This window comes from Ischnura elegans, chromosome 6 (assembly GCF_921293095.1).
Source record: "Ischnura elegans chromosome 6, ioIscEleg1.1, whole genome shotgun sequence".
Lineage (NCBI taxonomy): Eukaryota > Metazoa > Arthropoda > Insecta > Odonata > Coenagrionidae > Ischnura > Ischnura elegans.
In genome coordinates this window covers 2,969,721-2,993,722 of record NC_060251.1, presented here as the reverse complement: position 1 = coordinate 2,993,722, position 24,002 = coordinate 2,969,721, and the positions used below count along the sequence as shown (strand labels likewise).

At 37.1% G+C, this 24,002-nt stretch overlaps 1 protein-coding gene across 1 annotated transcript; it reads right to left on the bottom strand.

Annotated features, from left to right (window-relative positions):
- Window positions 1–3,086: 3,086 nt before the first annotated feature.
- On the bottom strand, window positions 3,087–23,331 carry LOC124161491 (circadian clock-controlled protein daywake-like). Its single transcript, XM_046537819.1, has 6 exons — window positions 23,173–23,331; window positions 10,450–10,542; window positions 9,142–9,286; window positions 4,926–5,059; window positions 4,139–4,291; window positions 3,087–3,354 (listed from the first exon to the last, which is right to left on the bottom strand). Exons 1-6 carry the CDS (start codon window positions 23,261–23,263, stop codon window positions 3,197–3,199), a joined length of 774 nt encoding a protein of 257 aa, XP_046393775.1. The 5' UTR covers window positions 23,264–23,331; the 3' UTR covers window positions 3,087–3,196.
- Window positions 23,332–24,002: the final 671 nt, after the last annotated feature.

The following is a 24,002-nucleotide window of genomic DNA, read 5'->3' as shown; positions in this document are numbered from 1 at the left end:
CCTTCGGTATCGACCCTTCCTTGTTATTCCCATGAGAACAAATGGCGAGTAATGCCTAGCTTATCACCTCCGTAGATGGAAAGAGCACTAGAGAAACAAAATTCACTAACTCTTGGTTAACTATGTGGTATTCCATTATTTCCTGGATATAGACAGTTACTTATACCACTTATTTTATAAGAGCGCGACCCGGGTTTCAATGAGTAATCATCATCTTCAGGCCTGATGATGATGATTACTCATTGAAACCCGGGTCGCGCTCTTATAAAATAAGTGGTATAAGTAACTGTCTATATCCAGGAAACACTAGAGAAACGTTAATTTGCTCTGTAAAATATACATTGGAATCTTTGCTTGCGTATTTTTATGGAATATTTCTATGTTTTTGCTGAAATATACACAATAAAGACATCACGCTAATGCTATGTAGCCCTAGTTGGCTTTTTTTAATAAGTGGAAAGTAATACTTGTCTTTTTATAAACTTGAATGCAGTCATTGTTATTTTATTAAGTACCAATCGCGATTTAAAATTGGCAAATGAAAGTGAAGTTACTTTTAATATTTTCAAGTACTAAAAAAAGTAGCTCAAAATGGATTGTTGGGACTCCAAGGTGCATATTTGTAAGGGGCGGTACAAATGAGTAATTTTTAAGGCTTGTTACATTACGAACGAATGTGTTCTTTTATACTTTAAAATCTTAAAATGAAAGGTTTACCACTCAATATTAATTACATATGAGAATTGATATTCATTGATTATTTCAGTTGAAACATTTTAAATTAGTTTTCTTGCTAATGATGTATTTATTATTTTTGTAAACTTGATAGTATGTACTATTATTTTTTGTTTTGTTTACCCCCGCAGCGACTGAAATGCAGCGTGTTAGGCGTAAATAACAACGCAACAACAGAATACGCGGTAGAGTACAAAGATTCATCTACTTTACATAAATTTTGGCCTTTATGGTAAGGTTGAACGTCCTCAAAATCATTCAGCCCTGAAGAGGCATAAGCTAAACTCCTTTTTTTTTTTTGACCCTTCGCTTAAAGACCCCGTCAAGGTTATAGATGAGGTTTCAGCAACCTTGATCGCAGAGAATGAATTCCTGGAATTATTTCATCTAGCCAGGAAAATATTCCGGTGTGATATCATTTGATGCCGCACCCAAGTCTGCTATCAGAAAACAAGTAAGCGTGTCTAATGATGTTTGCCCTTGGCCACTTGTTGACGTTTTTCAGATTCTTAAATTTTTCCTAGCACAATCACCGCGACCCACTGTTGCCAACTTTATGTTACTGACCCAGGTATGTTTTTTATTTTCTCGTATCTATTTATTTTCTTGTATTTCCCTGGTTCTATTTGAAATCACTGATAGCATGGGCAGAATTAGTGAATGCAGTCGCCTGGTGAAACCGAGTCTTCAGAAAGCTTTAACCCTTTATAACCCAATGTTGCTTCTAAGCAACATCAAAAATGTTTTCAGCTCTACTTAGAAGATATCTAAACTAAATATTATTTTGTAGTGTAAATTTTAATGACGAAATATTTAGCTGCCACGATAATTATCATTTAGTGTAAAATTTTCAAGTTTTCGAAATGAAAAATCTTATAATCTTAATAATGGTATCGAATCTGAGTAATTATTATTTTAGATAACAATGCGATTGAATAAATCAATGGTAACTAATGCAGTTTTTCGAAGTCAAATTCAAACAATATTTTAGCTTCTTAAAAGTTATAGAGCAACGAAATAGTGGGGAAAGTATAAATATACTCGTGGTTAACAACATGATAATTATTTGCTTACGTAGGAAGACCGAAATTTCGTTCCAGAAATATAAAAGGTGGGATTCAATTTATTGGGATGGAGAGATATAAACGTCTCCTAGTTTTTATAAAGCAAATTTTTTTCAGTGTCGCGTAATTATTTTAAATAAAGAAATTAGGGGATGAGAAACCAATGTGTGTAATATTGTCATTGTATTGAGAACAAATGATTGAGCGTTAAAGTAGTTTGGTGTTATTGGGGAAAGGTTCTGATGAAAAACTATGTCACTTGATGTCAGCACAGAACAGAGACTCACTCGTATCCACTAAGATTTTGTATATTCCACCTATCAATTTATTGGTTCTCTCATTTTCTGACAGAAGTGTCGTATAACGGCTGTCGTTTTCGTTACTTTTCTGCCAGAATAACTTATGATTGGCTTGGCCGTTGTCGTTCATTGAAATTAATTTCCTTCAGTCCCACTAGGCGTACGATTCCTTCTTTTTTTAAATCTTCTTCGGCAACGCGCTGCTTATCTGGACTGCAACTGCTTGCATTTGTATTTGCATTTAATCCCAGAGTTTTGTATGCCATAGAAATGCGCTGATTGACTTGCTAGTCACATGTTTATTAACTATCTTAGGATTATATACAAAATGTAGCATTAAATAATAATCCTGTACTCACATTGCGTCGGTTTCTGCGAATTTGCGAAGATATTGTTATATTATTAATATTATTGTTACCTCAATCTCAAATCACACTATTTAGCCATTAGTTTGACTCAAAAGTTTCGATTTTTTTCATGTCGATCACTTGCTCGGGATGTACCAACTCCACACATTTTTAACTCGAAACTACGAAAAAAATGTTTATAAACCCGTGGAATCCATAACTAGGCCAAGGAAATGTGGCACAAGTAAGCAAAAATGTTAGAAATAAAATCTAAGCGAAACTGCGAAATTTTTGCACGGGATACCTATTGTTGATCTATTTCTGTAGGAGGAGCGAGGCAAGGCTTCGCATGTTGTAGCCCCCGTCGCCTTAGTGATGGTATTGGGATTCTTTTATCCCAAACCCTACCCTTTCCCTGGAGGCGTCCTTGGGCTCACATCGTGGAGGCGCTACCTTTCATTCCCTCCACACACCTTCATATTTGATTTCATACTCGGAAGCTAGAAATTCCCAAACTAGGAGAGTAATTGCATTAATGTACATTACGCCCCAAGTCGAGTGGAAGTTGGCGAGTTCAGGGGGCGCTTTTTTCAGGTCTCTCTCCATTCATCAGGTTGTACGTGAAGATAGATTATCTTAAATATTTTGTATAAAAATATTATGTTTTATGTACAAGGTGATTTTTGGTATAGTAAACATTTATCCTTTCACAAATTTCTCTTTTCTTCCCATATTTCGTCAATATTTTTCTTCATACTTCTTCTGGAAAAATGGCGTCAAGTGGCACTTTTCTCGTTATGGCGTTGACTATCTTCCTTATGGCTTTAGCCAGAGCATCGGCTATCGGGGGTCCGAACTCCTTTTGTATCTCTCTCCAGTTTTCGTTCAGGAAATAGTTCATCTGGTTGCCTACAAAGGAAAAAGAAAAGGAATGATTTAAGAAGTATGCCATTATTTAATTTTGATGGTTTGTCCATGGAATTTTATTTGTGTGGCAGTCTCATCGGATTCACAAAAGATTTTATTCGGTGCAGTTTAAATTCTTTTATTGTTTGAGAAGGGGAGTAAATGTTGCCTAAATCTTTTTAACCTCTTAATAGTCTTTCGCTTTTAATATAATTCTGGGAATATTTTTAAATCTGTGCAAAGCTGTTTTATTCATTTATTAGTTTTATTTTTTTATTTCGTGCTTTTTGATTTCCCTACTTTAGAAAGTCATTACTTGACCCGAATCCCATTTTATCGCCAAGAAAGACGTAAACACTTTACAAAATATTCTATAGGTCAGGAAACATGATGCTTTTGCATGTAAGAGTTAATGTATGTAATAATGAGCATGTGAGGGCCTTGTATTTACGCGTGAATAAACGTGAAAATGTACCGTGTAACCAACCAACTTGTGCGAACCCTCGAACAGCAAAATAGAACCTGTTCTAATTTGGTTCATGCATTCATACAAGTTCCGTTGCTTTTCACCAAAATCGTTCATGTATTCACTCATGAACTCGTATATGTCATTGTAACGTGCAACCAGGCCTTATGAAGCAGTCTGGAAATTTGTAAGTGCACCCTATAAAAGTCGTGGTAATTTCAGTTTGATATTGGAGTGGCTAGACTGCTTACGAATCACTGATGAAGTGATTAGTCCGAAGAATATCCGATTGAAATCGTTCAGGGGACCGTTCAGTCTTACCCAGGAGTTTGTTTCCGTTGAAGAGGTTCGATAGGGTTGTGTACATTCGGCTGCTTTTGAAGTCGATGTGGCTGGTCGTGGGCACGAGGTACTCCTTGCCGTCTTCCCTCCGCTCCAAATCGCACTCGAAACTATACACGTAGTCCACGTCGGCTGCGAACGAAGAAACGAAAATATTTTGTACTTCCAGAATAATGTATCTCGGTTTTCATCATAACATATTCTGGTTCCCGCTGCCGCTGAGTGAGGTGACCTTGGGACGAGGACACAGAGGTGCGCCGCTAGGCGTAGGATGCTGATGCAGGCTGCTAGCAGGTAGCAGAGTACCCTGCTAGCAGGTAGCGCTTAAATTAATTATGGATTTTTAATACCTTATCAAACGAAGGAAACTTTCCGAACTTAGGCAGTTTTAATAGGTGATTATTAAGAGATGTTTCCCTGAGCTCTGTGCCTCATGCATGCATTGGTAATCTCAGAAAAATCGAATACGGTGCATTAGTCACTCAAAAATTCATTCCAATCGTTTAAAAAAAAAAAACGGAATTATTTTAAATGAATTTGTGTGTGACTATTTCTTCTGTGTCTCCGATGTAAATGTACCAGATGAAGACGGGCCATGTCGAAACCAAGGTCGTAGAGCATTAAATTTTTATGGAATTATAATGTTTTTACATTTCATTATGTTAAGCCGATTCCCATCAAGTCTCGCCGAAGAGAACGAACACTTAAATGCAGGTCTCTTTCAACAATAGTCTCTGCAGTTAACAATAATAGGTACTTATCTTACTCAATGTAATGTTGAGGTTTCCTTTTCCAACGATGGGTAGGAGCAGGATCCTTCCGTCGACTTCATAATTGGAGTTTATCTCCAGTCTTGGGGCGAACAGATTCCATCGGAAACTGGGCGGGGAAACCTTATTCCTAGGAGGGTTTAGAATAAGACCAGAAGGCATTAGTTTTCTGGCATAAAATCCCGTTGGAGTCTCAAAGTGAAGTTCTCCTTCGTGTGGTCGTGTGATCTAAAATTATAAGACTGGATAACGATATTTACACATCATTTACTGGTTAAATTTACTGGAGATGAAAATTGGTGCAAGTATTTGGAAATGTTATCTAAAAACGTATTAGAGAACAGCAATTGCAAACTCTGTTTTTTACGACTGCCGCGGTTGGGCTGCAAGAAGGAGAAACACAATACGAGCAATTGGAAAAACTTATGTCATATTTTTTGATCAATAAAGACGTTAAGTAAGAAACCTGTTGAAGAACTTATGGCTCATCAATTATGGGGAAGAAAAAAACGCGTACCATCTCATTAAATCGTTATAATGACAAAAAAATAGTGTTGTGAAGTTTTAGAGTTCTGTTATTGTTTGAAATGAATTCACAGCACAAGAGAAATATCATAATCACTCGCCAATTTCAATATGTTCCGCGCTGTATTTTTTCAATGGTAATTAGGTGATTTTGGGGCCTGAGACTCCAGTATCCCCCTTCAGTATCCCTCTTAGGCGGGGAGACTGGAATCTCATGCCTAGTTCTCCCTACTGGTAGTTTATTTCTGTTTGTTTGGACAATGTTGAATATTACTTTATCCTAGTTGAAACTAGAAAACGTAGTGGCAATTATATTAGAGCTGAAAAAAAAACCATAATATCGTCAGAAATTCGTCGCGTTTGGTCTCAATCTGTTTTCAATCTCGTGCATGTCATCCAATTGCCGAAGGAATCGAGCCATCTTCTGGCCCAGAAAGTGACTCACTAAGCATTTGTCCTCCATAAACGGAGAATTGAAGCAGGTAGGACGAAAAAGGTCAGTGGGTGAGGTGGGGTGGGGATGAACACGCTTCCATTTTTCTCGTGTAACTTGATATTTTCTTTCGACGACAATGATTTATGGCCTGCGTGATCTCGGAAACGAAATAAAAAACATCAGAGGCACGGGCTAATGGAGGGCCATGGGTTTATTCCTGAAATCTACAACGCAGTTACTTTTGACGTGGTTATTATCCTCAGGCGCTGAGATTCCACCGATGATTGGCATTTCTTTGGAAGAGTAACAAAATATGCCTTTTCCTGGGGCAGCGACCACCCTGCAATTTATCAATGCAGGGACTTGATTCAGGCTTCGCCGGGTGGAAGTCTAACATAGTATTAGTGCACTCAAATTTACTAGATACGTGATCCTTATTAGATCCATGCTAATATTCATTCCGAGATGCGTCTATTATGATTCACGATTAAAGCTAACATAGCACTGATAGATATTGCCATAGAGTAAGTGAATACTTACTCTATGATATTGCATGAAAAAATCACTGTGACACTGCGATTTCCAAAGCTACACGCAGATTTGGTTGCTAATTCCAATTCGACCAAGCCCCACCATAATTTTTGCGTTAATTTCCCAACGTTCCACGCTAGTCTTTTTTTTCTATGAACGCATCGGTACTCTATCTCGCCGTCTCTACAGTTGCTAAATATTACATATGGTCTTATGGAATACGTTAAAATTAACGATTATCGCTTCGGTGTCACGCTGCGATAAGAATTTCAATCCTAGAAACTTTAATCGGTGGATGTTATTAAGGGTACATTTCCGCATCAAATAATTTCAACATTTACGATGTTTTAGGCATCTGTATGGTAATTATTTCCCTCCAAATGATCATTTATTAGTGACACGAGAAAAAGTAGTTAGTTTATCGCAAATTCGGCTTCCAAAAGGCAAAATGTGAAGTGATGCCGCAGACAGCCAGACATTTTGGATGGCACGCGGATCGCGTACACTCGATATTAGTTGATTCCTCAAGCCCACCGGAAAACCATTAAAGTCTTTAGGTAAACCTTCAATTTAATCAAAATATTCTTGAACGTTATATTCATAATCGCTTATTTGCAAAAGAAGCTTTTATTGGTGATTTTTTTCTCCATGGTTCATCTTTAAATTCAGCATTCTGAATTTTCGCAAAATGTAAAACTTTAGGTCTCGGGCGGCAGAGGTTAACAATATCTGATTTTGAAAAAAAATGGATATGAGATCGTGGTTTAAGATGGCAACTGTTCCACACAGGGAAAAGGTGCTCCTGAAAAGAAGCAATTTTTTGGCCCACAGTGAATTAAATCGATGTCTACGGACGATTAGAATCGAATCGAGATGGGGATCGGCACAGCGCGGGATGCTCAAAGATAAAATCTCACTGAAGATAAAAATATGACTCTTATCACAAAATTATTACTAAAAGTAAGTAATCATAAAAATGTCTGTATAAATCACATTTGAAACTACTTTTTTAATAGATTTGATGTCTTTTGCCCTCATATCCCATGTCTTTCCAAATTTTCCAGAGAATTGTTCAATAGAGAGTTTTCCACAATTCTAGGAGTGAATAGTGTTACCCACATAAAGTTTGCAACCCGTCTCGATTTGAGTACTTGATATTTTTTTACCAAATTTAGAGTATTTTATGATATAATTTTGTCAAACCGTTTGCACCCAACACATATGTTACACCGTGGGGTAAAAATAACGTGAGGTTATTGGTCGATTTAGAGTTAACGGGAAAATAAACTGAACTTGGAAAGCGCACATCCGCATTCATTTATTATCGTGCGCTTTGCAACCGCGTTTTGCTTTTTATAACCGCGAATCGTGGTAGAAGACACCTCGGAATTTAAATTATGGATATGAAAAAAACGTGGATATGATTTGGAATTGATAAGTAAACTTGTGAGAAGACAGACTCAATTTCAATGCCTTTTTTGTGCGGTAGTTTTCTGTTATAGTTTTTGGGAATGATATATGCGCATAGTGTACGCTGACCCCGTACTTGTTAAGCTATTTTTCGTTAAGTTCTTAACTTTTTTCCATTTAGTCTTTTTCCGTCCAGAAAAATTTTTGCTTTTTATTGTGAAGTTATATAGGTTGTTGCTCCTATGGTTTTTAAAAAATAATCTAGTGAAATATTTTGGTGATACATAAGATGGCTATTTCTAAACGATCCTTCGCCACATGGTCTCACAGGCTGTAACGAGGTGAGAATCTAATGTCGTCCAAAATTCTACGAGTGACCCTGATAAAAAGTAATAAATCTTCGGGGCAAGCATATTTTTGGATGAAGGAAAGTTAAAATTATGCATACAATACGACTTGATTTGTTTTTTCTGTTTATTTTTATGATTCTTGCATGTAATTCACTAACAGTGGGCGTCCATTGCCAGTTTCCGTTCCGCACCCGTCTCTTTGCGTCACTGAGATTATTTCGACCGGCTTCAAAAATCCACGAATGAGCGGATTAAGTCATTACAAGCTTCAACAATATATACGTTACAATTCGATCGTAAAAAGGAGTGCGGGATTTCTTCAAGAATGGTACCGTATCCACTTCAAAATGGTAGGATGTAGCCGTGATGGTGGGGAGAAATGGGTTAACCGTCCTTCATAGGGAAGAAATTTGGGTAGGTGGGGCAGGGAGAGGAAGAGAGTAAGGTCATGGATAGGATGGAAACTCACAGGTCTTACTGGAAACTAAATAGTGCTTGTTAATGACAGAAGGCAGACAAGCTGGAGTGATTTGAATATTGTACCATTACCGGTGTAATTCTTTTTCTGAGAACCCTATCCTGAGACCATGGTTGTATTAAGCCCTGTTTACACGGTACTTAAACCCGTACGAGCTAATGTTTGTATGTATGAACGTGTGAAGGAACACGGATATGCACCGCTTAACCTCCCAACCTTTTCGAATGCATGTGCAGAAAACAGATCCTGTTCTAATTTGGTCCATGCAATTTGATATTCCGTTCTGATCCACAATAATGGATCATGCAAACAGACATTAAATCGTACGTGTTAATGTATCATGCAAACAGGTCTTTTGGGTGAATTTAATTCTGCGGTGGGAATGTAATCGAAGACTCCTAAATCTTAAATTTAAAAATGATTTTATCAAAACGCTTAAAAAATTAACGATCAATAGATTTTTCAAAGGAATACCCCCTTACATCCACTGTCCAATGGGCTTCGATTTCGACAATCCGTGTATCCTCACGTTACCGGATTGCATTGAGATTCCCAGACCACCGTTCTCCACTCTGATTTTCCTCACATATAAGGGATCCATTGGCGGAACGTTGAACTCCGGGATACCTGTGAAAAGAGGGAATATTTTCATTTTGTTTGGGAAGGAATCCTGTTATAGTTATTGACGATTTTTATCCTTGTTATTTTCCCTTGAGATTATTTACTTTTTATTTTGGAATCTGGGTAAAATAAAAAAAATATTCTGGCAACATACGTAATTGCAGATAAATATTATTAATTTTGTACGACTCGTGACTTCGTTCAGTTTAAGGCTTAAGGAAAGCGAAGGAAAAACTATTCTCTATGCATAATTGTACCGCCTTTTAAATTTCTCATTTACGTAGACTTAGTTTTCTCCTTGAGGTAGCATGTTATCAGTAAGAATCTATTTGTTGCATATATTACGCAAGAGTATTTTTACTATCATATAAATTATGAAATACTATGTGTTTAAAACTTTTATGAGGATATAGCGTAGCAGTTATGTACACTAAAATCATTTAAAACCATTTTTTGTTCTCAGGAAATTTCGATTTCTGTTCTCGGCTATAATTATGCTGTCAAATAAGCAGGTATCTTAAACCGGGACACTTTTTTCTTTTTCAACGTCATTATCGTAAGTTAAGATACGATAATGCTTTAAAATAATCATAAACCATAATGAAAAATTACAACTTAAGGAAAAGTTTATACGCTGAAAAAATTAAAGACGTAGTTGGCAAAGATTCCATGGAACTGGGGCGGAATTCTGTACACGGCTACCGACGATCGTCGCTTGCGCCGGCAGAAATGCGATTCACGGAACGCCTCTATCGACATTCGTTGGTGTAACCGACAACTTCGTGACGAAATGCTTTTGTCGTTAGGAAAGTGACAACCGCACGCGAGGCTAGGCGTCTCGAAAAAACAATTTTGAACTTTGAAAAATCTTTAATATGGAGGAAGGTACACAGAGATACTCAAAGCATTGAAAGAGGAATGTTTAACGTCACTAACATCGATATTAAAAGAAAAATTTTACATTTTAGTCAGACAAGGAAAAAATGCCGCGGGTTTCATTGTAAGGAGGGTTAGCAATATCGCCCATAGAATATCGCCAGTGCGATGAAAATATGAGCGCCTCTCTTGGAAAGTTCGGGAACTTGATAGAGCGCTAAACATAATATTTGAAAACCTGGCAAAGTTGTCCCGGTTTACTGCAAGTAAAATTAAATATCCCAATCACTCACCGTCTTTCAGCCGGCCAATCACGGGGGCTGCGTGCTCTTTAATGCATTCGTCCAAATTGGGAATCCCTTTTCTGCAGACCTGTATGTAGTCGGCTGTGAAATAAAAATTGATATGAATTAGAAAAATTAAGCGAGTAAATAAAGAACTTACAAATGCTTTCTAATTCTTTATTTATTGTTCCGTATTTGTTCGAAAAATCGTTGATTAACGAGTTATTGAAAGTATCCATCTATTATTAAAAGTATGCTATGAAGCCCACATACGACCACTCACTCACTCATACAAATTTTTTGAGGTGAACGAGACGAGATACGACAAAAGGTCTTATGACGAACCCTCTAAAATGACCTAAAACCCCAGGAAAAATTGTGAAATCACTAAATTTCCCATTATTATCTGTCTATTCATTTAAAATGGAGCATGGGGATTAATTAAAACATTGGCCACCAAAAACCAATGGAAGATCATTGGAAGAAAGATACAAACAAATAATCATAACAACGTATCTGTTTATGTAAACAGAAGAAGCAAAATTGTAAAAGAAGATGAAGGAATTAAAACGAAAACATTGGATAAGAAGATTAAACAATTAAAAAGAAAAGATGATGAAGATAAGGGAGGAAATTTACAAAGTAATTTTTGAAAAGTCACTTTCTTAATGGCTTCTTTCCATATAAACAAAAATTCGTTTACATCAAAGCGTATTCAAACGAGAGGAGAAATATAGGGTAGGAACTCACTTATCATTTTTTATTAATTACATTCTCTATATGAAATTTCAGTGGTATGAAAATCAAAAGTGTGGTAGTTAAAGGTGATTCGCGTTGTTGACTGTAGTTCCTGTCTTGTTTCCGATACACTATTGCAGTAGAAAGATTTCTAAACATACCTTCCATTGAAGATAGGTGGGTAAAAATGATTTTGTTTTTATTGTTTGTGATGGCGTAACATTTTATTTTTGTTTACGTTCTTTTTTCCGTTAATATCCTTTTTAATTTGCAATGTTATCCGTGAGCTGGTGCATCAAAGGTAATGAATAATGGAATATGGAAGATAAGTGATATTATAGGTATTCCTTATTCAATTAACTGCCTTACGAAACTCACGTAAACTTTGCTAAAATCATGGCATTTATAATGTCTTGTTAATCAAAAGTCGTCATATTCTACTCACTAGATACCTTTCTCTTGGGCTACAACCTTGTTTCGATAGAAAGGATTGCGCGTTAGGGCCACCCATGCCAGATAGGTCGAAGGGTAGGAGCCAGACGAAAGGTAGTCCACGTGATGGTATCACGTGAAAAACACTGTTGGAATAGAAGTGGGAAACCCTACCAACTATCTCTTCACTGAAAACATGGAGTTTGATAAAACTAGCCTCGGATGGAATCGCGGGACCCAGCCCTTAAGGGCGGGTGTCGTAGGTGGCAGCGAGGTCGGCAAGGTCCTCGGGGTTCTTATCATGCGAAATCCTTGCAGAGACATATCATCATCATATTATTCAGCACCAGCATCCAAGGAGGAGGATAAGAAGATCAAGAGGATGGAGAAGAAAAAGGATTCCATAAATGTAGGGACGTGGAATATGAGGACAATGATGAGGGCGGGTAAACTAGAAAATATAGAAAGAGAAATGCAGAAAGGGAGGATACATATCTTGGGTCTATCCGAAGTTAGGTGGAAGGATAGTGGGGACTATTGGAGTGACGGGTACGGTATTATATATAATGGTGGGGAGGAAAGTCAACGAGGGGTAGCTTTAGTATTAAACGGGAAGATGGGTAAGCGTATGGTAGGTATAGATCAAGTAAGCGATAGAATTCTTATGGTGGAATTTGAGGAACGACCCACCAACCTAGTGGTGGTTCAAGTTTACATGCCCACTAGCAATCATAGGGAGAAAGAAGTAGATGAGGTGTATGAAAAGCTCGAGGAAATAATTAGAGAAACTCCGGGTAAGGAAAATCTGATAGTGATGGGGGACTGGAACGCTTCAGTCGGGGAAGGGAGGGATGGAAACAAAGTAAGAGAATTTGGATTAGGCATTCAGAGCGACAGGGAAGAGGAAGCAGCAGAATTTTTCAGGAGAAACTATAAAAGTGGGTGGTGAAAAACTTGAGAAGGTTGAGCAGTTCAACTATTTAGGCAGTACGTTATAGGAAAACGGATACAGTAGTAAGGACATTAGGAAGAGAATTGCATTAGCAAAGGAGGCGTTCATGAACAGGAAGGACCTTCGCTATGTAAGAATTTAAAGAAAAGGTTAGTGAAGAGTCTGATCTGGAGTTTAGCTCTCTACGGTGCAGAAACGAGGGTGTGGCGAAGAATGGAGAAGGTGAAGTGGACGAAGAGGAAGAGGAACGACGAAGTGCTGGACATGGCGGGTTAGCAGAGGCAGCTTTAAGATGAGGTACGGAGGAGACAGAAGGAATGGATGGAGCGAGTACTCAGCGGGGAGGGGATTTTGAAAACAGGGTTGGTAGAATGTTAGGTAAACGAGGCAGAGGAAGTAAGAGAATAGGATTTTTAGATAGAATGAAATGGAGTAGGTCTAATTGTGAGTTGAAGAGGGGAGTGCATGATGCAAGGGGAGGCTCCCGCAATTCTTCTCAAACACTCCTTGGAAACCTACCTTAATCGGTAGAATACTTTAATAATAAACTCAGCAGATGATTTTATTGCGCATAGTATTGGATATTTAAGCTTATAGGTGATTTTTGTGTATCCCGTCTTATTAAAACTTTAAAGAGAGGTATTCCTGAAGTGGTATCATTCGCGATCATGATAAATAACCTTTCGATAAAATTCGTCATACCAGCCCCAATTCATGCTAAGGATTACTTTGCTTACTTTGCGCAATTGCACTAGATATTGAAATTCAGTTCCTATGTAATTCTATTGTGTGTATCATCCTCTATTAAGATTAGAGTCCGTTATTACACGTGGGGGGCCCATGTTCAAGGCCCTATGCAGAGACATTTTTTTGTCCAATTTTTTTGTATTTATTTTGAGGAAACCTACGTTGAACTTCTCATTTTATGATTTTCAATCAGAAAAATTGTTTTCTTGGTGGAAAATCTTTCATCGGCTCACGCTACATCGGGTCTGAATGCGTTTGATCTTAGTTGTTTTATCGAACTAATGGTTGCCATGTTGATAGTATTTACCGAACTACATGTATCAAACTTGTTTGGTAAAAGTAACAAAATATTCAATGCTCCATATGAATACAAATTGCGATGAATTAGATCTGAAACAGGTGTTTCTAACTATACTTTTTGCAGTGTTTACTCGCTTTAAGCCATGCTTTGTCGATTAAAATGCAGTTCATTGTATTTCGTAAAGTCGTTATGTTATGATATTAAGTATGAATCGAGTGTTACACTGGAACATGCTCTCAACGTTTTTTGTATTCGAATTGAATCATTTAGAGAGACTGTCAGACTCGTAGAAAATTATTTTATTTTTTTAGTCCCCCATAAAAAAGTTTCTCTTCTATAACAAAATAAACAATAATTTATTTCCACATTGTAGTATACGCACCATGCGCTCGTTTTAATTGAAAGTGGAAATATAGTTTATATCTAATCTATCCAACTGAAAAGTAAACGATCCTCAAGTAACAAATGGCAGACAAAAAGTATAAGACCTTCCATTGTGAACATAACAGGCCGCAGGCCTTTTCCAGGGGGCCTGGGAATGGGGGGGAGCTCCCCCCACCCCCCCCCCCCCGATGAGCAAAAGTGAGTATTTCCCACACAATCTACATCTACATAATACCCTGCGAGCCACCTCTAGGGTGTTTTGCAGGGGGTGACAAATCACAAACATGCAGCATGCAAGAGGACCGCCGCATGCACACCACACGGTCAAAGAAATATTACGCACACTAGAAAAATAAACATGCTTCTTCATTAAAAAAATGCTAACGGGTAGTAATTCCTAGAGAAAATTCATACAAGGTTAGAACTATGAAAAAACATGCAATGAGTGATCCTAGCGAGCGATGGCATTAATCCTATCAATTGGGACAACGTTGCTATCCTTAACAGTACTAGGGAAGAATGACATTTTAAATCTCTCTGTTTTGCAGTCTATTTATTTTATTTTATTATCATTATCGCGTCTACTATAGTACGATGGTAAACGAAGGATATGATTCACGTTGTCTGAGAAAATATCTTCTTCGAGTTTCCTAAGTAAGTTAAGCCTATACTTCGATCTACGCTCCTGTAAAGATTCCCTTCCTAACTTGTGTCACATACTTGAAACGCTGATCTTTTTGTCGTAACAACTCATCACAAATCTGGCCGCACTGCGCTGTACTCGATTGATTTCAGCTATTAGTCCTACCTCGTAAGGGTCCCACACGCTAGCAGCATATTCCAATTGAGGCCTCACTAGAGTCAGGAAAATCGCGTCATGGCAGTCAATATTTCGTTAGCATCTGAGCCAAGGAGGCTTTTTTACTCAGTATATTAAGTAAGTTTAACTGCGAATCAGTTTGATTTTTTAAATAATTGCATCTGCTTCTAGTAGAATTTTCAATTGCATCAATTGGTACAAATCGTGGATATCGTAGGTACTTCAGCTTGTTTTATGTTTTCACTCTTACGGTCAGTGTCCTAAATTTTCAATTGCCTTTTATCAAAATTATATTGGTTTAAATTCGACCAAAAATGTCTTTCGATTTAAAATAATTCAATCCGTAGAGATATTTGTAAAACTCCATGTGGTTTTCCTCAATTTTCAAAAATAATTTCGTGATATCTAGTAAGAATATTTATTTATTATTCTTTTTCTATTTTAACTAAAGATTATTTTTTTAAATTTCAGCATTAATTTTTCCTAAAAGTAAGAGATTCAATATTTGAGTCTTTACATGCGCGTTACAAGCTGTCCCGGTAAACCAAGTTCACCCCAACCAGCCAGCTATAAATCAATTGTTAATGTGCGCATTGGTCTATATTGTGGGTAAAGTGTTATGTTTGTGTTAACAGAAACTTAGAGTTAACAATTTGCAAATTAATCGGAAAAACAGTCTTTATGAACACAATGCGGACATTTAATATTTCACTATAATCTTTTTTCCTTTCCCATGTGATATATTTTTTATAATTTTTTCCAGTGATGTTTATTTTTTCCTTTTCTTATTGAAAGTAGCTGAAAGTGTTTTCTTGTGATGGGGCGCTTGGAATTTACTCCTTCCAAGTTATATAAATGGAAATAACCGCCATTTATGACCACCTCTGCTCACACGACTAAGCTGCTATTTCCTCTCTCTTGGAAAATGATAGGCGAATATGTTGTGGATAGAAACCTGAAACATTTCGTCATTAGCTAGCAGGGTGAAATTTAAGTTGCAAGCTACTTTTCCATACTTAAAATTACGCAAGTTCAGGTGGTCAATTGGAAATGAGAACAATTAGAAGGAAAAAAATCGCACGCCTAGCCGCAAGTTCCCGCCCTTCGCATAGCGCACGCCCTACTTTTCTCCATTAGCTCCCGGCCGTAAAACCTGCCTCTAACCGCATAGAAAATTTCTCCATTACATACGCAGCGCCTGAAATGCACGCATTCAAATCTCTGAGAAAAACGGCAGTCATATGTTTCCATGGCAGCGTAGAAGTATCCGTGGAATTTCCGGTGCCACTCGAGTAAAAAGGAAATAGTAACGATAGGAATCCCTTACAATCAACCCATCAATGCATGATTTCCGTAGGCTACCCATCTAAGCTAGGGGTCCACACTCTGAAAAATCGCATAGGCAAATACATCGCATAGGTTCAAATTGACCGATTTTTATATATTTAATGTACCAATGAGTAGTGAAGTGGGCCAAAGTATGGCCAAAGCAATTTTACGATATCGTTTAGGTTAAGGTCTTTATTCAAATATTTAAATGATGTTAATTCGAGGATTTTTTGACATTTGCATTCACATTTCTTAGTAATTGAGCTCATTATGTTATGTGGTAGCTTGATATTAATGCCTTAAGATTGATACTATCCAATTACGGTGGATAAATTTCAATGAAATCTCCGTAATTATTTTTTTTGACATTTGTATTCACATTTCTTAGTAATTGAGCTCATTATGTTATGTGATAGCTTGATATTAATGCCTTAAGATTGATGCTATCCAAGTCCGGTGGAGAAATTTCAATGAAATCTCCGTAATTATTTTATTAGCATTGGTAAATCTCAAATTCAAGTAAAGGTATCCTCTCAAACTTTCTGTCCAAGACATTTCATCAATTACTTTGGTCCACACTCTGAAAAAAGATTTAATATTTTAAAATTGTTTTTCAGTCAACATATTGTGAAATTGAATGCTGCCAAAATTAGGTGACAGAAATAACTAGAGTTTCCTACAGTTTTAAGGTTCGAAAGTATGAAAAAAGTATGGAAGAATAATGGGATGGTAAAACTTCCTTCTTGGGGTAACATTGACTCATCAGTAAAAATATCATAAACGTGAAATGGCGTGCGTGGGGCAAAGTAACCCCAGGTTGGGGCATTACTGGCACAACTTAAAAAAAAACAATCATCAAGGAATTTCTGTATCATTTATGCGTATGAAATTCATATAACACGCAGTCATAACCCCAAAAAGTAATATGCAAAATATTATGCATCGCATAGGTTCAAATTGACCGATTTTTACATATTTTATGTGCCAATAAGGAGTGAAGTGGGCCAAAGTAACCCAATTTTACGATATTTTTTAGGTTTAGGTTTTTATTCGAATATTTAAATGATATTATTGCGAGATTATTTTTGAAATTTGTATTCACATTTCTGAGTAATTTAGCTCATTATGTTATGCTGTAGCTTGATATTATTGCCTTAAGATTGATACTATCCAATTCCGGTGCAGAAATTGCAATGAAATCTCTGTAATAATTTTATTGTCATCGCTACTTCTCAAATTCCAGTAGAGGTATCCTCTCAAACTCTCTGTCCATGACATTTCTTCAAATAGGTAAAGCAGTCCGTTGCCTTTTAACTTCTAGGTTATTATGTTACAGTCCCATGGATAAGAATGGCGATTATTTTTCAACTTTGGAATGGAATTGGAATTTCAAATTTGAAATCAACTGGGGAATGGAAATGGCGTCGTGGATTGAGTGTTGACTTTCCACCCTACGGGTCTGGTTTCTATTCTTGGTAATGGTAGTTTTTTTTATTAACTTTCCGATCCTTACTCGAGTATTTGTGGAGGGCACTTCAACTACGACTACTAAAGGAAAAATCGTTTTCTATTATAGCATTTTAAATGCTAAAAATCAAGGAAATCGAGATCAAGCTTTGATCTTCGAGTTTAGATCCAAACTCGATTTTTTAACTTCGATCTTGACCATTTCGTTTGATCCTAGCAGCATCACTACCGGCCTAAGATAACGTCATTTGTCCCCTGTGAAATACTTCTCTATGAAGGCGGTGAAATTGGAAAGCAAGCTTTCGATCGTCAGGAAAGCATTTCATTGAGTGAAGCCGAATGGTTCCAAGCGGAGGTGCGAAAACTTTTACGTGCTTACGCGTTTGTAAATGTTGCTAATAATAATTCACGAATGCGTTCTAAGCAGATTTTCAGCGATGTTTTTCTGTGTCTCAAATGCATATTTTTGTGCTTTATTATGCAAAGTAAACATGTTTTTGTTCAAATTGTTTTTATTTTTAAAGACCCTTCGACTTTTTGGATTTATCGATCTTTCGGTTTAAATTTAAATTTTTGTCAAAAATTCGAGCTTTCGTTTTCGATTAAAAATCAATAAATCGAAAAATCGATTGTTTTACCGACATTTTTCCACCACTAACCACTACACCCATCGTCCGTGTCGACATCGGCCGAAATCAGTAAGTTTGTCTACAGACGATCATTGGTTTAATTAGTGGCTCATTTACATTCTAAGAATTGGTAAGTGAATATCTTAGACGTTTGAGATAAATTAAACATAGTTCAGCGACATGATGTGGCCAAAATGTTACGTAGGCATATCGTGGTCATGTAATTCCTGCCGTCTTTGCCTTGAAATCGGAGACAAGCATAAGCCTACTGAGTATCTTGTAACAAAATATTTAGTAAGTGATGATTTAGTAAGATTTAGCCCGTGATTGCATGAAAATGTCATGAGCTATCATTAAAAATGTGTCCTGGTACTGTTTAGTTAGAAAACTTAAATACTGAAGTAAAGCCAATGGTTTCATCGAGTTAATTTGTTATTCATATTATAACAATACACATGTAATGCTTGTGAAAATATTTGTTAATATTTGACGTAAGGTCAACTTCAAGGTGGGTAAAGTCAACTTCCTTAAAAGAGATGTCGTGGAGCATAGTTAATGATAATGATGAACGAAGATGTCGTCTTGTCCACAATTTATTAACCGAGGAGGTACTACAAGTGTTTCGATTGTTATACAATCATCCTCAGGTACCAAAGTAAGGCTTCACAAAAAATGGGTAAGGCGTCCTTATTTGGGTAAAATTTAATACCAAGCAGCCAAACCTCTTCCTAGATATAAGTATAGAGTTAGCTTCTATTCGACAAGAAATTTAAGAATCTTTTTCAAGAATAGCCAGGACTCCCTTGACCCTATGCGTCAATGTGGTGTGCATGAACTCAAATGTGACTCGTGTGAGGGGGTTTCTATCGGTCAAACTGCGAGGAACTTCTGTGCTCGTGTGTCTGAACAGAAAAGGTGCTTCGAGAACCATGACCAAAAGTCCTATTTTGCAAAGCACCTGATGGAAGAAAACCTTGCATCCAATTTGGACGTGAAAATCATTCGAATCCAAAAAAAGGACCAAATGTTAGATGCATCCGATCTGAGGGACATTGTGAAGAAGAAACGGAAGAAATTTGACCTACTGAACCAAAATGAGTTTATTTGTCACTCCTCTATTTTCGGCGTAGTCCCCTACTGATGTAATTCCACTTCCTTACCTTCTGCGTTGTGACGTGACGCAAGTCCGGAGTTTTTGGTTTTTTGTATGATGTAATATCTCATCTTTGTTTCTGTGCTTCCTCCTATACACCCCAGCCGGGAATCCTTAGTAAGGGATATTACCTTGAGCTAACTCCTTTTCCTTGTGATTCTATTTCCTTTCATATGATAATTCTGGGTAAAAATTGAATAGCCGAGTAAGTAACGAGGAAGTGCTAAGAAGAGTGGGAGAAAAAGGTGGTATTCTAAAAACCTTAAGCAGAAGACGGGAAACTTAGTTGGCCCCATAATGAGACATGATGGCCTGATGAAGACAATCGTTGAAGGACAGGTGGAAGGGGAGAAGGGCAAGGGACGACCCCGAATATGAGTTACATGATCACGTGTTTAGGCAGTGGAAATGATTTCATATAAAATAGCGGTCGCTCCAAATTCGCAACACGTCTCTCTGTACCTGTGCGATGTAATAAGTCTAAAAAAAAGCTGCCGTGAAAAAACTATTCTAAAGCATAAACACTTCTACAAAAGACTTGTAAATTTTGTTTCAATAATTTCAGTTTTTTATCAACCAAAAAAACTACATTTATTATCAATAGCAAATAAATGACTTATTTAACATTTTTCATTCCTTCTGTTACGGGTATTTTAATGCACATGTTTGCTCTGCTAAGGGATCTAAAAAAAATAACCTTAAATAACTTGCCTCTCTGCCTTTCAATGTCGCTGAAACATCATTTCCTAATTTTGGTCTCCAGTGTTGCGATTTGGGAAACCGGTTACCTAAATCGCTCCGTTTGCAGATGTTTGAAATTGAATTTTTATACATGTGTTCAACTTGGAATTGACTGTTCCCTAAAGTTATGAGAGAAGAAGACATCCCTCCTCATGTTAAGCAGCATTAAAAATTGTATTGCGTCACTTATTTTTGAGTTGATTTGTTTTTGTTTTTTTCCAAAATTGGTGCGATTTAGGCAACCTTCCCCTATTACGTGCTTAAAAATGCCGCTATCATCTGAATTCCTAGGAGTTATGTAAAAAATCTATTACCGTCATTTCTTTGCATCCCAAAGACGACAATTTTTTCGTAGAAAGCAATACGTGGAAAAGTCAGGAACAAAACACCGTTGATCGATGGGGCTTGGTGATTAATCTTGATCGAGTGTGATCGATCGAATTCAAGGCTTTGAACCATGGCAATTTTTGGCTATCGGCACCGATGTTTTTGTCGGCTTCACCGCGCACAAATACTTGGGTTTTGGAAAACGCCAATCAAGGGCTTACCCAGGATCAAAACTAGGGGGAAGGGTTGTTCAAGTTGCAGGTGAGATTTATGCATGGAACAGGTGAATGAAATTGACATTTAAGGAAACTACAACCGCTCCTTATTAGTTTCTAAAATTATTTGCTTGAAAAAATATTATTTCCCTTAGAGACATTTGCGATTTTTGCTTCTAGGAGGGAAGGGTAGCTTCCCCCTCCTGCCCCTCGCTGGGTACGCCCATGCATTCAATATCTATTCGTTGCAAGCGTCTACTAAGGGTTCTTGGAGTCAGGAAATTTGGGGGATTCCGGGAAAATTCAGGGGGCTAGTCAGGGAAAATAGGCCAATAGGAAAGGCCACTGAATCTCTCCCTTGGCGTCAGGAATAATTAGTCGCTGTCGGCTGGCTTGTAGTTTCTGTCTTTGTCACAGAAATATGCGCCAAATTAGCGTTTGCGAATACGTGTGAATGCAACATAAAACCATTTTAATCGATGAGTAAGGAAAACTTGGGAAATATAATATCATCAGATCAGATCAGATGACATCAGATTATTTACTCTTTATCGCCAAATATTCTTTTTGTTTTATTGCCTCTAAAAAATTATGGAAGAAAATTTTTATGTTCCGCGCTTAGCTTCGCCATGTTTCTCACAAAGAAAATTTGTCCATAGGGCTAGCTACTTCGAATGACCCGTAAGGACTACGATGAGTGCGTATTTCCCGGGACAACTTAAATCACAGGGAGATTAACGAGGCCGAGCAAGTATAGTAAAGAAGTTATCGCAAGTGGGTGTAAAGGGAAAAAGTTAGGGAGGATGAAAATTTTGGAAGAGAAGAAGAAATGGAATTTTCAAGGACTTGGGAATCTTGCAAAAGCCCTGAAAGTAATATGTGAGGAAGCAGTCTTAGTGCTACCTATTTGGAGTAGCTCTGGCGGGGAATGCCAAGGTAGTTGAATTACTTTAATTAAATGAAAAAACTTCGAGACAAAATATTTTCTTGTGTCGGTTTTGGTGCATCAAAATGTTGTATTTAAAATTTTACCCTTATTATATTACTTTTCAGCTATATACTTAATCTGCTTTTTATTCAATAGTTTAGTTGCTGCATTATCATTGATTTGAAAAATTGGCTACCTCGGAGCCGATATTTCGGCTCGTGGCACTTTTTGACTGAGAAACTAAAGCCGATATATCGGTCCGGTACACTATAGGGGCACACATTAAATACATGAGGCGTTTAGGGGGGGTTAGGGTTCAAGTCGATTATCACCCAATCTCACTTTGGGGGGAAGGGAGGTCCTGAAAAGTATCACGAAATTTATTTCTGCATGAAATAGTGTAAAATTGCGATCTTATTAATCTTAAATACTAGTCTTAATTAACATTAAATAAAAACAGTGAAACAAATTGTTTTTTTATAAAAACAAATCAATGAAGCCTAGATTAACGTATTTACACAGGAAATACTCATTTTCAACAACATCATGTTATATTAATAATAACAATAATAAATGTTCATTATCGTGGACCTTTACAGCTTTTAATGCTTTGCAAAAATAAATTTTTTTCTCGCTTTAACAATTAGAAAACTTTTTGAAATAAGTATTCATTCCGAAGAACTTCAACAGCCACATTAAATCAAACTAAAAAATAAATTGTATATTCCATATTACAATAACAACTTCCGCCCAGTATATAACTCGACGTGAGACAAGAAATAGTGTTTATCTGGAGCAGGATGGAATTTGATAAAAATGAAATGGGAATAGTTCACAAAATGCAAAATAAAAAGTGACAGAACCGTGACACATGCACTACAGGCCCATGTCTGTTTATTATTTACAGGAATTCCAGGTTTACATTTATACTGAAGGAATAAACAGATAACACATAATATTTATAGCACAGGATGAAACAAGAAATACATTTAGTATATATCCTACTCATTTACTATGCTTGGGAAGACCTTTCATTTTTCAAAAATATGTATTTGAATAATTTAACATTGGAACGAGTCGCATATTGGCATAATTATTGAGATTAGAGGCGAGGGCGTCGAGCCAAATCTCTCTATATCTCACTAAGGAGAGAGGGATCGGGTCAAATTCGTCAAAATCATCCAACGTAATTAATGGGCCTAATTTTCGGATACCTTTAGAATAAAGTTAATGGTTTAAAATACCATTGTACCAAAATATAAAAATACATGTGTAAAAAATGAAATAAATAGGGTAATGTTAGGTATTTGCAAAAACATACACAGTCGTAATAAAAGATCAGACACCGTCAATTCAACCAAAATTTACTTTTACCTAATAAATCAAAATTTATGTATAACTATGACATGTATTAGCTTAATAAAAATCAATTAAAAATACGATTCATTGGAAAAAAGGTATTTAAATTTTTTTTCGTCCCTTATTTTAAATTGATTTACAGTTAAATTCTCTATCATTTTATTTTTATTAAATAATTGTGATAACCTTCCATCGAAGATTAATACTCACGCAGCTTTAGTCCAAGGGCTGCTGATCCGAGGATTGAAAACACAATCGCCGCCGCCGTGACCAGTTCGTCCGCTCGACGACGTAATCCCATGGTGTCCGGAGATTGAAAAGGCTTTCGGGGGGTTCTTTCCTTGCCGGGGGTTCCGTGGAGAGATAGAGGTGGTGGTCGTGTGAGATTGGCGTGTGCTGCGGGGGCACTGCCGGCCAACCTACTAACCGCCATCCGTAGCCATGGACACCTTTCCCTCTTCGCAGTGACGGGGGATGGTGCAATATTCTCCCCCTGCGGTGGTGCACTCGGAGAGCCAAATGCATTGCGACAAGCGAATGAACCCAACTCGAAATGGGATACCCGACGCCGCTCTGAGGTGAGTTTTGCGATGCGAGAATAGGGTCATTACTCAAGACGACTAGTTCTCCTGCTTGGGAGGAATGATGTTATCTGCCTCTCTACACACGCAGGCGTTCATGCTATTTATTACACCGAAAAAAAACGTTCTTTCAGCCAATTGAGATAGTTGGCACCATTACCTTTCATTTCCGTTAATTTTCGGATTCTTTTAGAAACACAGTTAATGGTTTAACATGTGAATGTACCAAAACATAAAAAAATCATTTATGAAAAATTAAATAAGTCATCATGTAATAGAAAGGGATAATTTATTAAAATATTCATATTATTATTTTATCCTATTGGCTATTGATATATTACCTCGTTGAGCATTAAAACCTAAGGTTAATTTGTATAGATGAGACAAGGGCTCAACCCAGTCTAGGCCGCGGGCGTGTGAAATTTTAAGCATCGAGTTCCTTTCTTAGGGTCACCTTAC